General features: G+C 35.4%; 1 protein-coding gene across 1 annotated transcript in view; it reads left to right on the top strand.

Moving 5' to 3' along the window:
- The window catches only part of VPS35 (VPS35 retromer complex component), a 40,975-nt gene that overhangs the window by 7,411 nt on the left and 19,612 nt on the right, over positions 1-13,952 (top strand). The window contains exons 3-10 of the mRNA XM_036751030.1: positions 4,692-4,788; positions 5,436-5,559; positions 7,567-7,749; positions 8,792-9,005; positions 9,443-9,526; positions 10,285-10,394; positions 11,965-12,061; positions 12,173-12,321. Coding sequence (XP_036606925.1) covers positions 4,692-4,788; positions 5,436-5,559; positions 7,567-7,749; positions 8,792-9,005; positions 9,443-9,526; positions 10,285-10,394; positions 11,965-12,061; positions 12,173-12,321 — 1,058 coding nt within the window. The remainder of the gene's footprint in view (positions 1-4,691; positions 4,789-5,435; positions 5,560-7,566; positions 7,750-8,791; positions 9,006-9,442; positions 9,527-10,284; positions 10,395-11,964; positions 12,062-12,172; positions 12,322-13,952) is intronic.

The following is a 13,952-nucleotide window of genomic DNA, read 5'->3' as shown; positions in this document are numbered from 1 at the left end:
AGTTGATTTATTTCCTTTTCTTGTTTTCTTGGTGTTAAAATATAAATACAAGAAGTGTTAGTGTAGTAGCGTACCGACTGTGGAATCAGAGGACATGGGGTCACATTCTAGCTTCCACAGTTATTACCTGAGTGACTTTGGGCAAGTCATAACCTTCCTTGTCTTCATTTCCTCATCTGTAAAATAAAAAGATTGGACTAGACAGCTTCTGAGGGCCCCTTTCACCTCTTAGGTCTATGATCCTAAATGGTATAAGGGAGATTATTATCCAAGAAATGTATGATTAGAAAAGGAGAATAAATCATACCCGGAGTGAGACATAACAGAGGGATGACCCGAGTTTGGAGTACTACCAGTGAAATATAAGGTAACATGTAGGAAGACTTTCAGTGTTTTGAGTAGATCCTTTTAGGACTATCTATGGGAGAATATAGAGAAGAATCACACAAGATAAGAAAGGATGTATGGGTTATGATTTGCACAATGGAAGGAATGCGCACAGCAGTGAGGTGTCATGTATCCATTATAGGTTGAAGTGTCAGAGAGTTGGTGCTTCCCTCTCTCTTTTGCTTCAGCAAAAAAATCTTGTTTCTAGTATCTCCTATGTAATGTTGCTAATTTTAGAACAGATTTCTTTCCTTCACTCCTCATAATTTATCTTCTCTTTCTGTCTAGTCTAGACTTTTATTCTTTTGTTTTACATAATAATTAATCCTTTATTCTCTGTATTTCTCATGGATTTAAAACTTGAGGTATCAATTTTGCGTTCTTGCTAAACAGTTTCTGTTAATTGTCTTGTAGAACTTGCCCCCTGGCCCTGCCTTTTTTTTTTTTTTTGTGCCTCATTTTTAGACCTTTACTCTTTCCTTGGTCATATGCCCCCACCCCATTTCTCTCAAAGTCTTTTTCCTGGGTCCATGCCCTCCCACTATTCTACATATCATTTGCCAGAAGATCTGATTTCCCTTCTCCTGAGGTAGCATAAGTGGTCTTTCTGCGTACCAAATCCTTGCAGATAATACCTGTTGTAAGGGTCTCGTCTTCCTTTGTAGAAAATCTCTTGACCCATAGCAGCATTCATCATTGGTACCCTTTCCCACCATTGAAACAAGGTGTTCCCCATTCTTTCCCCCTTTTTTAATCTGTCTCTTTTCCTCCTCTCTTATCTCCTGTAGGCTGTCTTCTTCCTGAGAGACAACAGGAATTTTCCCTTCCATGGTGGCCTTTGACTTGATTAGGGTACATCATCTTTCCCCTTATCTTTCTTCCCTCCCCCTTTTTATGTACTCTCCCTTTTTGTAATTTAGTCCCACCAAAAAAACCCAACCCTCCCCCTCTCTTCCTCCCCTCTCCCCCAAATCAACAATATTGATTCATTTGTAAGTGTTGTGAGGTTTAATTTGTTATATTTCAAGCCTGTTTCTCCACCATCACTTCTATTTGACTTCTGCTTTTACCCTTGTCTCCTTGTATATGTTTAGGAAGAAATCTTTTAGTGGTTTTTTTATTGTTGTCATCCTTTGTTGCTATATTCATTTACCTTTCATATATTTCTGTTCTTTGGGGTGTTAGAGGAACAAATAATTTCTTTAGGTCTGGTTTTCTTTCTAAGAATGCTTTGAATGACCTTTTATTATCGAATGTCCATCTTTTTTCACTTATGGTTAAGTTCAGATTTGCAGTGTAGGTCATAGTGGGCTACATATTTGAGCTACGTTGCTTTATTCGATTTTCTCCTTTATTTTCTGGTGGGTGTAGATTACATGATTGGAAATTCCTTTGTATATGCAGATCTTTTCCTGGTTCCTTGCAGAATTTGTTTTTCTTCTTGTTTCTCTGTGAAATTGTTAAATTTTGCCGCTCACTGTGTGTGTCTTGAAATTTGTAGCCTTGGGCTTTTTTTCTGGGGGAGACCTGCGTATTCCTTTGATTGGCCCTTAGGTTTGTTTTTTTTTTTATGTATTTCTTGCATTATGGTATTTAGATTTTTTTTGTCTCCACACATCCTGTCTGAATATGTTTTGCTTGTATGGAGAGAATGCTTTCTTTTAATGTTACTGCTTTTTGCTTTTCTTCCCAATTGTTCTTAATTTCCATGTATTTGCATTCCCAGTCAGTTGTCCTCTTGTTTCTTTTGTGAGACTTGCCACCTTGGATTCTAGTTCCAGTCTGACAGTTCTTTCTGCTGTGCAGGCCAAAAATTCTGCTCTCAGATTTTTTTATCTCTTTTTTAAACTACTTGGGAACAGTGTGTTGTGGTTCCATGTTCTCCCCCAAATCCAGAGCCCTCTGTTTCATTAGGTGTTAAATATTTTTCCTTTGTTTTATAGTATTTATTCATGGATGTCTGAACTCATTTACGAGATTTGAAAGCCATTTTTTTTCCTGCTGTTTTTCTTTTCCTGTTGGTTTACCTGCTTTATATAAAGTTCAAGGTCTTTGAGTTTTCTTCTTCCTGAGATCTGTGGTAACTCAGTCTTTTTTCTCCTCATTTTCCCCTATTGCTCACTTTCTGACTTCCTCCCTTATGATGGTGGTTTCTCCAGGGGTTGGTTTTCCAAGCATAAGAGCCTTTTCCTCTGCTAGGTAATTTATGTTTTACCACCTCTTTGCCTCAAGTGACTGGGCGGGGGAGAGAACTGGTCCCAGCTGGATTTTGGGCTCTTTCAGGCTCAGTGGAATGCCACACAGCCCCCATACACATGATCTCCTGTTCCCTCTGTTCCTTTGCTCTCCTCCAGAGCTCTTTTTAGCAGCCATGGTGCTAGCTGTTATGGCCTCAGCAAATTTTTTCATTTTGGAGTTTGGATCTCCTTGGCACAGGTTGGAGAGGCATCAGATTGGCTTGTATACCTTTGTTTTTCGGAGCATGATGAGTGAGAGAAAAAGAATCAAAGATGATTCTGAGGTTATGAGCCTGAGTCAGTGGTAGAACTTCATCAAGAGAAGTAGCAAAGGTAAAAAGGGGTACAGAGTTTTTTCAAGAGGGAAAGATGAATTTAGTTTTGGGTGAGTCTAAGATGCCAGTGGGACATCTAGGCGCAGAGATAGTTTATCAAAGGGACAATTGGAAATATAGAACTGGTGCATTGATGATATTTTGGGGGTAGAAATAAAGACTTGGATAATTGAAGACATGAGAATGAAGATGTAGGACATCTAGATGGCACAGTGGGTAAGAGCACAGAACTTGGACTCAGGAAGACCTGAATTCAAATTCTGCCTAACCCTGGGCAAGTAATTTACTCTCAGCCTCAGTTTCCTCATCTGTAAATTGGGGATAATAATAGTGCTTACTTACTTCACAATGTTGTAAGGATTAAATGAGATAACAAGAGGAGTGCTTTGCAAGTGCTATACAAATGCTTGCTATTTTTTTATTGAGTTAATCTAGGCCTTGGAAAGAAAGAATAGAGAAGGATAGAGAACAAGAATTCAACATTGGAAAACACCCTTTTTTTAAAGGTGCAGGGGACGATGAGTCAGCAAAGGAGGCAGAATATGTAGTCAGAGAAAGGAAAAGAACCATGAGAGTATGTTAGAAGCCAGGAGAGAAGAGGACATAAAGATGGAGAGGTATGATCATTAGTAACAAATGCTGCAGAGAGGTCAAGAATGAAGACCAACTTAATAACAAGGAAGTCATTAGTGACTTTGGAAAAAACTGTTTTCATTTGAATTGTGAGACAGAAGCTAAATTGCAAGGGGTTGGAGAGTGAGTAGTGAGGAAGTAGACGCAACAGGTGAATATAATTGAAAAACAAACATAATGGTTCACTTTATTTTGTTCACTTTTTTTATTTTAAAGTTTTATTGATGCTATATTTAATCATAATCTTCTCCTTAATCTTAATATATCCTCTCTCTTTCCCTTCTTTTACCCCACTCCTCAGAGAGGGAGGAGTGTTTCTCATCATTTGTCTTCTGGAATCAGTTTCGTCTTTGTGTAAAATCTGAGTTCAGCTGCTTTTTTTTGTGTTATTTTTATTTACATTATTGAAGTCATTTGAAATCTGCTGTATTTGCTCTGCATTAATTCACACAAGTATTAATCTGTTTCTCTGAGTTCCTCATATTTGTTGTTTCTTAGGACATTATTCCATTATATTTATGTACCACAGTTCAGCTGTTCCCATAACATTTGGTACTCACATTGTTTCTAGGTTTTTGTACCTGTCAAAAAAAGTAGTTCAGACACTTTTGAAGGAAACTCTCTTACCCTTCAGAAAGAGGAAATAACATTATATTTTGCATGTGGTAGTTGTGCAATAAATGCTTGATTGAAATTTCCTTAATTTATGATAGGATCATTCTTATGTATTTGATTCAAAAGAATCCATTTGCCAACTCTCTTAGTTATAGCCAAAAAATATGAATTAATTGGGATTTTCCTGACCCAGAGATGCTAAAATTTCATTAATTCACGTTTCTCTCCATATAGCTATATTTACTTCATTAATGTGTGAATATATACAATATATATATACATACTGTTTTTACCTTTTTTTTGCATCTCAAGGGCTTAGCACATAGTAAGCACTTTAAAAAGTTTTCTGAGTGATTTTTTTCAAATACTATTTACTTTAAAAATAATATTGCTTAAAAACTTGCAAGTCTTTATAACAAAATCACACCCATTAAAAAATTAAACATTCTCATCACTTCTTTTCTTGTGTTTCTCTTTTATTCAGGACAAAAACAAGCTTATGGATGCTCTGAAACATGCCTCTAACATGCTTGGTGAACTTCGAACATCTATGTTATCACCAAAGAGCTACTATGAGCTTTGTATCTTTTGAAAACTTGTTGGATAAATATGTAGGACCACAATTCCCTTTTAAGATGACCACATTTTGTTAACCATTACATTTCAATTATGTTTCCAGTGTCTTTATCTATGAAGAAATGCTAAATGGAGGCAAGAAAAGCTTGGTCTTATGGTAACTGTTTTTATACCTATAATCCTCTCGAGTAGGTTAATGTTAATGTTATACATCAGACCTGTTATAAAGGAGGCTGAGCAGTGTTAAACTATTGGGTAAGAACCCAATAGATAGTTTCTTCCCTCTCTTGCCTCTCACTCTCAAATTCTGAGATTTTGATATGTGTTTAAATGAGACTTATTTTCAACTCAATAGTCTTGCCTGATTGTATCCGTCAGTAATATTCTATAGCTAGTTATCTTTTTTTTTTTTACTGCTTTGCTTCATTTTAGCTGGCAGGCCAAACACCTTTAGTGAACAGCTAGTGTGCTTTTAAGTAAGGAAGACCTAATAAAATTAAGAGTATCTTCATTTTGATATATTCTTTGACTACTGATAAGGGACACTATACTGAAAATTTCATCCTCCAATGTTGAATTATAACAAGATTACTACAAAATAGTCCTTAGATTGGGCTAAGTTTCTTTGTAGTCCTTAATGATAAGTTGAAAGATATGGCTATTTCTGATGAACTGCACTATTTGGAGGTCTACTTGACAGATGAATTTGCCAAAGGAAGGAAAGTAGCAGATCTCTATGAACTTGTACAGTATGCTGGAAATATTATCCCGAGACTGTAAGTAAAAAAGAAACAAAAGAAGTTTAAATGTTATAAATAACATTTTCACACACCCACAGCATTTCACTATAACATTCCTTTTTAAAGTACCACATTGCCAATCTTAAAATTATTGATTTCTTTCTTATTCCTTCTAGCACCTAAATAGAATCCTTGACCATATATATTTACTACAAGGCTAAGTTCATTTTTTTTATTCCAGATTCAATATCCTTTATTTTAGTCATTAAGCTTGCATTTCATTTTATTTTATCTGAAGATTATGAGTGATTTAAGCTTGTTAAGAAGTTTAATGTCAAGATATTGCTTGTTCCTTTACTTAAAAACATGACTTACATTTTCTACATTTATCATTTTCTGAAGGTTGAATGTTCCTCTTTACCATTCTAGCTAGAGATTCTTTTTGTGGTTTCTATTTTTTTTTTATGTAGGTGCTTTTTAGGTCATAGTTTAGGTTTGGTCCTTTTAAACTAGGATATTTATACAGTTTGTTTCTAAGGGCTAAAAAAAAGGTTCTAATGTTAAATAAGACACATTAAGTATACTTTACTTCCATGCTGTTTCAGGATAGTCTTATTAATGGTAATCTATTCAAATAATAAGTGTTTAGGTAATGCAGTATACTTTTGTTGGTACAGCTTAGTATTAGTTCCTCATCACAGTGCAGAATGTTGGATTTTGAGTCACCAATACTGTCAGCACTTTGTGACCTTGGGCAAATCACTTCATCTTTCTAGGGCTCAGTTTCCTTATCTGCAAAATGAAGAAGTGGGACTAGATAGTCTCTAAGGTCCCAGCTCTAAGTCTATGATCCTTTGACTCCCCAAAACTTACCCTACTTCCAGACTTCACTCTTTCTGATGTGTGTACCATCATACTTCTTGTCACCCATGTTCAAAGCTTTAGAGTCTTCCTCAACTCCTCCCTTCATCACCCTTCCCCCAATCTTGTTGATTCTACATTGACATCTCTCAGATTTTTCCCCTCCTCTCCATATTGCTACCACTCTAATACATGCCTTTATCACCCATCATCTAGACTATTGTAGTAGCCTCTTACTTGGGCTTTCTGCTCCAATTTATATCTCGCTCCCAATAATCCATTTTAAATTAATCCATGCTAAATTAATATTCCTGTTGTATGCATCTGACCTTGCCATCCCTGCGCTCAAGAATCTTCAGTAGCTCCCTCTTGTTTTTAGAGTGAAGTTCAAAATCAGCCCAGCATTTAAAGCCCTCTAGAATCAGGCTGCCACCTACCTACCTTTACAGACTTATTTCACAATGTTCCCTCTTGTATGCCCTCTTCATTCCAGCTAAATCAGCTTATTAGATGTTCCCCGAACTTAGCATACCAATTTTCTCTCTGATTTTTTCACAGGCTGTCTCCCACTCCTAGAATGTATTCTTACCTCACCTGGCCTCTAATAATACATAGCTTCCTTCAGATTTCAGGTCTAGTGTCACTTCTGAAGAAAGCCTTTCTTAATCAGTCCCCTGAGTAGTCAGTTTTCTCTTCCCAGTGAAAGCATCTTGTATTTACTTATCTTTGTACATATAGTGTCCTTCCAGTAGATTGTAAGCACCTTGAGAACAAGGACTGTTATTTTTAGATCACCAGCGCCTTAAATATCATAGTAGGCACTTAATAAGTGTTTGTTGAATAAAATTGAATTTTTAAAAAGTAAAAATACAAAGAGCTAACCTAGTTCATTGTAGCTTTTGTTTGGGTTACTGGTAATTTTATTTTCTTTCCAAAACCTTTACAGATTGTGTTTTCTTTTAATTCAGATAGTATTCTCATTGCAGTAAAGGATGTATTTGTAGCTACCATGAAGTTAGACATTGGAGACAAGAAGTTTTATTAAATGACTTAATTACCTTTCTTCTTTCTAGATGTGCTTCTTAGAATTTTTTTTTTGGTTGATACATTTACTTATCTTAGTGGAAAGATTTCTATTTGAATATTTTCATTTTTAATCAAAGTTATTCTTATTTTTTCTAGCTATCTACTTATTACAGTGGGAGTTGTTTATGTCAAGTCATTTCCTCAGTCCAGGAAAGATATTTTGAAAGATTTGGTAGAGATGTGCCGTGGTGTACAGCATCCTTTAAGAGGTCTATTTCTTCGAAATTACCTTCTTCAGTGTACCAGAAACATTTTGCCAGATGAAGGAGAGCCAACCGAGTAAGAGATAGTAAATGTGTTTGCATCATGTACATAGCTATTTTAATGTTTACTGTCTTTTCAAATGAGTATTTAGTATTCCTGTAACATTCTTTACCACCTGTTATTTTGTATGATTGTTAAATAAATGGTATGATTACCTTAGAAAGAAAGTAGCTTTAGTCATTAGTGTCATTATACATACAGGAAAGCCATCATTATCAGGAGTGCTTTATTTTTCAGGGTATAATTTCTTTAAACCCGGTTGGATTTGGGACACAGCCCTTGAAACCATGACCAGGTTTCTCTGCTTGGGGATTAGAACTGTGGTTTCAACCCAGTCGGGTAAATTATGTATGGATGTCCGTTACATGAAATGAGTAGACAATTGAGAATGGATTACCTCAGTGAAAGAGTTTTCCTCTCATCTCTATTCCATTGTGTCTAGAGAGACTTTTATTAAGAGTAAAAGCTAAGGAACCTGGATTACTACTTTATTTGTGGAAATTCAGTTGATTTTTTTTTTGAGTGAAAAGTAAGGTCTGACCATTTTGTCCTATAGTTGACATTTAGTTCTGTAGCATTTTAATAATTTCATCAGCAAGCAAATCTACATTGCAGACCTCTACTTAATGTATACAAAGTACTGTAATAGGTAATGTGGGAGTTACCCAGTATAGGAAGCTGTCTCTTCAAATTGCTAAAAGTCTCACTCTGGGCAAACAGACAGATTTGCATAAAAATTTACCTGGTCTATGGTGGGCATCAGTTTTCTTAAGGCTTGCTAGTTTAAAGTGATATTTATCAGCATAAACTACTTTGGGGTAGAGAAAAAGAGGAACAAAGAAATCACCATTTGAATGCCTGCATTGCTAGTATATTACCTTTAAATTTTCTTCCCCCTTGAAGTACAACAAAGGCAAATTATTTTGAAACCAGTTTTTATAATTACTGGCTAGAGTGTGCATATAAATAGAGGACAAAAAATGAGCAAGGGGAGAGGTTGGGTTCATTTTTAGATACCAGTCAAATATAAATATTCCAAATGTTGGTTTTATTTCAGTGAAGAAACAACTGGAGACATCAGTGATTCTATGGATTTTGTACTACTAAACTTTGCAGAAATGAACAAGCTTTGGGTGCGAATGCAACATCAAGGACATAGCCGGGATAGAGAGAAACGAGAACGGGAAAGACAAGAGCTTAGAATTCTAGTGGGAACAAATTTGGTCCGCCTCAGTCAGTTGGAAGGTGTAAACGTGGAGCGATACAAACAGGTTATTTGTTGTTGTTTACTAACTTTCTAGTTATTTCATATGAAATATATAAAATTACATCTTTCTGTGGAATTGTTTTTACTTAATATCATAAAATTGATTTTTAAGTAGTTTCTAATTACTACATAGAAATAGCATTTTCATGCAGATTCTAAGTGGTTTTAGCTTGTATTAATAATAACTGTTCACATTTATATAGTATCTTAAGGTTTTCAGGGCACCTTCTTCACAACAATTCTGTGGGTAGCTGTGCAAGTTTTATATCGTGTAAGTCTTAAAAAAATTTAGTCTAGATATGAAGCATTGGTAAAATAAATTTTTATTGACTTAACCAGTTTTTATGGTTTATGTAATATTTGGGAGATGAATTGGGACTTCAAAATCCTAAAGACATTTAAAAAATAAATAGTCTTCATTTCCCTTATTTTGTATGTTAGATTGTTTTGACTGGTATCTTGGAACAAGTTGTGAATTGCAGGGATGCCTTGGCTCAAGAGTATCTCATGGAGTGTATCATTCAGGTAATGTTATTAATCTTCTATCTCATTCTCTTAACTAAATTTTTAAAATTCCATTTTAGGAAGGTTCCATTTTATCTTCTTTCATTTTCATTGGTATTTAAGGAGTCTTGGTAAAATATGAAATATGCTTCCTTGTGTAAGTAGACTCTTTTCCCCCCAAAACTCAGCGTTTGAATTAATATTATACATTTTAGTAGCTGGTGTAGGGGGAATTGATAATTAGTGTCCAAGTCTATCAATTTTGCTAGTTTTTAGTTCAGATGTGAGTGATTTTTGATTACTAGGATCTCTTTCTGCCTCTTAAGATCTTAAGTTTAGAGCTGGAAAGAGATCTTTTAGATCATCTAGTTCAATACTTAATTTTATAGATGAGAAAACTGAGGTCCAGGGATATTAAAAGACTCTAGCTAGGGTCACACAGGTAGTAAGCTGCAGAATAGAGATTTGAATCCAAGTCTTCTGACTTCAGATGTCTATGTCATGCTGCCTTTATGCTTGTGTTTAGCGGATACTCCAAAGATAACTTTTAAATATGAACTGTTTAGATGAATCATTAGAATTTGGTTGTGTAAGATGTAAATTATGTTTTTGCAAGATAGAATTACTGCTTTTGAATTATATAGATATGTCAAGTAAATGGACTCTAGAAAATTGTATCCATTGTAATTTATGAATCTACTTCACCCCCCCCACCCCCACCACACACGTACCACAAAAACACACACACACAAACAATAATAATTGGTGTTACTTTTTAGGTCTTCCCTGATGAATTTCATCTACAGACCTTGAACCCTTTTCTTCGAGCCTGTGCTGAGTTACACCAAAATGTAAATGTGAAAAACATAATCATTGCTTTAATTGATAGGTAAGACAAAAGATTTGGCCAGATCTTTGCTTGATTTTGGGGTAAGGACTCTTTGCCTTTGGAACAAGGAACTGATAGACTTCTAAACCTGATTTATTTATTCATGTTGTCTCTTTCCTTTGTTATGCAGATTATTTCCGTTCTTCATTGGTTAAACAACAAATAACTTAACAAATACTTGAGTGCCTACCATGTGCTTAATTTAGGCACGAACAAATTGTAGCTCTTTATTGCAGGAAACGCAGTGCTTTTTGTTGTAACCTTGTGACTAATATCTAAAGACCAAATGGATTTATAAATTTGCCAACAGAAAGTGCCATTAGGTCTTTCGATATTAGGTCACAGCAAACAACCTTTGACTGTAAGAGGGACAGTGGATAGACAGCTAGCCATTGAGTCAGGAAGCGCTGCCTCTGGCATATATTAGCGAATAACCCTGGCCAGTCACTTATCCTCCCCATGTTCTAGGTTGCTCTCAGCTCAGAAGTTGTAGAGAAGGTGCCAACCTGCATTGTGAGGGGTTGATTCATTTTCCATATGTTTTCCTACATTGATGAAATCACAGGTGCATTCCCTATCCTTGACTATCACACTAATTCTGTTGTTACCCATAGAAAAAATATGACCACATCTGCACACTGCATTGCTAGTCATAGTGTTTTAAAGAGGCTAGAGGCAGATACGTTTCTCTCTCTGGGATAATTTGATTTGGATCGTATGGCTTCTAAATATTGTCTTTAAGTCAGAAAGCTGGATTAAATGACCTCTGGTAGTCCCTTTGATGGTGTATTATTGCTCAGTTTATCTGGGGTAGTCACTGCAGTAGTTTTGTAACCTTTTTATAATGTAACTGTTTAAAATACACATATCATTGTCACCTGTTCAATTCCATGTTTTAAAAATAAGTGTATTTGTTATAAATTACAAATGTTTGAAGTACGTTATTTTTATAGCTTGATTTCATCTGTGACTTCAGTGCTTTTTTCCCATGAAGAGTGTGTCAGTGAATAGTGTGTTGGGCTTGGAGTCAAGAAAACCAGCTTCCAATCCCACCTCTGGCACCTTATTGGCAACTTGATGCTAGGCAAATCACTTAAACTCAGGCAGGTCCTTAGGACTTAGCTATGAAATTTTTGTTAGTGGAGGGAGTTCTCACACTGAGAATTCCTTCATACTAATGGAACCACAGATCCTACAGATATTTGTATATTCTTGTTACCATGTTTAGATTTCTAAAGGTTATAAAAAACACATAAGAGATTGGGAGATTTTAAGCCTTTGCTTAAACTTTTGTCTAGGTATGGTAGGAAGGCCCTGTTAAAGAGGTAGGGTGACTAAATGAAGTATATCAGAAAGCTATTCAACTTATAAGTTGTGAGTCTCCATGAATATGAGATTTCATAACAGCAGCAAAAAAAAGATGATAGATGAAAGATGTCAGTGATTTGAAAGTTGCAAAAACATTGATCAGACATAGAAAATTGATTTAGTGCACAGAACATTTCCTATGAACTTTTAAATTAGTGCTATAAATCCACAAGGATCACTAAAGATTCTTTTCTTTTTTTAGATTAGCTTTATTTGCTCACCGTGAAGATGGACCTGGAATTCCAGCAGATATTAAACTTTTTGACATATTTTCACAGCAAGTGGCTACTGTAATACAGGTATATGCAACATTTCCTATGAGTTTTCAGAACTTCTGCTGAATATTCAAGTTTTTTTTCCCCAGTAAAACTATTTATGTTAAAAAAGTTATGTTTTTCCAAAATTTGTAGTCCAGACAAGACATGCCTTCAGAAGATGTGGTGTCTTTACAAGTGTCTCTCATTAACCTTGCCATGAAGTGCTATCCAGATCGTGTGGATTATGTTGATAAAGTGTTAGAAACAACGGTGGAAATATTTAATAAGCTAAATCTAGAACAGTAAGTAGAAATGTACATTTTTACTAGACATTTTACAAAATACTACCTTCTCCTAGAATAGCTTCCTCTATTCCATTGCTTTTAGAAGACTTGGGATATATTCTAAACATTTCTGAGACTGGCATACTTGGTTATGGGAAAGGGGGAACAAAAGCTGATGATATAATTAGAGTGAATTCTCTCATAAATAAATTTTAAAAACATGTATATGTTGTATTTTTCAAGTAGAGGGTCATTATATTTGCTGTTAATTTTTTTCTAGCTTGAGCTTTGGTACTGAAAAATTCTTTATTTCATATAGACAACTCTCTTATGAATGCCTACCATGTATAATTGACTGGTTGCCCCCAAACTATTCTAGATTAATGGCAGCATCTTGTGGTGAATTATCTGACTCAGTGGATTTTTCTCCTCCCTTCCACTGTCCTTCAGTTGCATACAGACTACATTTCCTTCTTTTCACCTTTGAGTTGACCAGTAAGAATTTAGTTAATTTTATGTAAAGCAGTCTTTTACACATACCCATGCCAACACACAAGTTGGCACATCCTTTATGAACCTTTTGTGAAAGGACATGGACAAGGATTACAAAGAATAAGTTGTAGGTGGATTGCAGTCTGTCTGTAATGTTGAAGGAACTTCCCACAACTTTGTGAAATCACAGATTCTCTGAGGTGATAAAGTAGCTAAAACAGAAAATAGCGAAAAATGCTGACAAGACATTATGGCATAGTGTGTTGGAGATTTCCTATAGATCTCTTCATGTTCTGTAGGTACTAGTTTAACACTTGAGCCCTCAGTCTGTTTTACTCATTCTTGTTCCATGGTGAGCATAGTGCTCCTAATTATACATTTCCTTGATATTTTTCACCTGATTTCTTTTGTATAAGTTCTTGTTGGCCATAGACTATAGTCTTTGTACTCATCATCTCTTCCCTCATAAATCTCTCCATTTACTCAATTTTTGATTTGGGAGAGAATTGGGTTCTGTGATTTGTAGTCAGATAGCATCACAAGGAATAATGGTTTTAAAAAGTTGGACTTTTGTGTAAGTGAGCACCTTGAGACCACTTAAAGTGCTTGCCATTTCCTTCTGAAATTCAGCCTGTTTCCTTCTTCCAGTTTAATTCCAGGTCCAAATCCTTGTCCACTTGATGAGTTAATTCAATCAGCTACCCATCCAGCTACATGGAATCATCTGAACGTTGGTCATTTTTTGTTGATTTTTTTCGTGTACGGGTGATTAGGCCAATCTCTTTTGAGTAATCACAGATCTCATTGAGGTTTTGAAAGTATTCTGTGGCTTGATGCAATCAGTACAATGTAATCTGCAAATTGGAGTATATGGAGGACCTCACCATCTGTAGGGAATCTATCATCTTTCATTTGGGACTCTGTATTAGACATCTCCCATGAGATCTTTGAATAGTTATTTTTGTATTTGTATCTTTTGAAGAATATTGTTTGAATTTAACATTTCTATGGGAGACATCTTGCTGAAGGGCATCTAAAGCTTCTGTAATGGGTAGGCCTGACTTGGGCAAATCTGTTTTACTTTTATATTGGAATGAGACATTGGTAAGTCATTCAACAATTAACAGAAGGAGGTTCTCATAGCCATAGAATAGAAA

Source organism: Trichosurus vulpecula, chromosome 3, assembly GCF_011100635.1.
Source record: "Trichosurus vulpecula isolate mTriVul1 chromosome 3, mTriVul1.pri, whole genome shotgun sequence".
Lineage (NCBI taxonomy): Eukaryota > Metazoa > Chordata > Mammalia > Diprotodontia > Phalangeridae > Trichosurus > Trichosurus vulpecula.
Note: the sequence above shows the minus strand (reverse complement) of the source record. Positions and strands in the feature narration are given on the sequence as shown.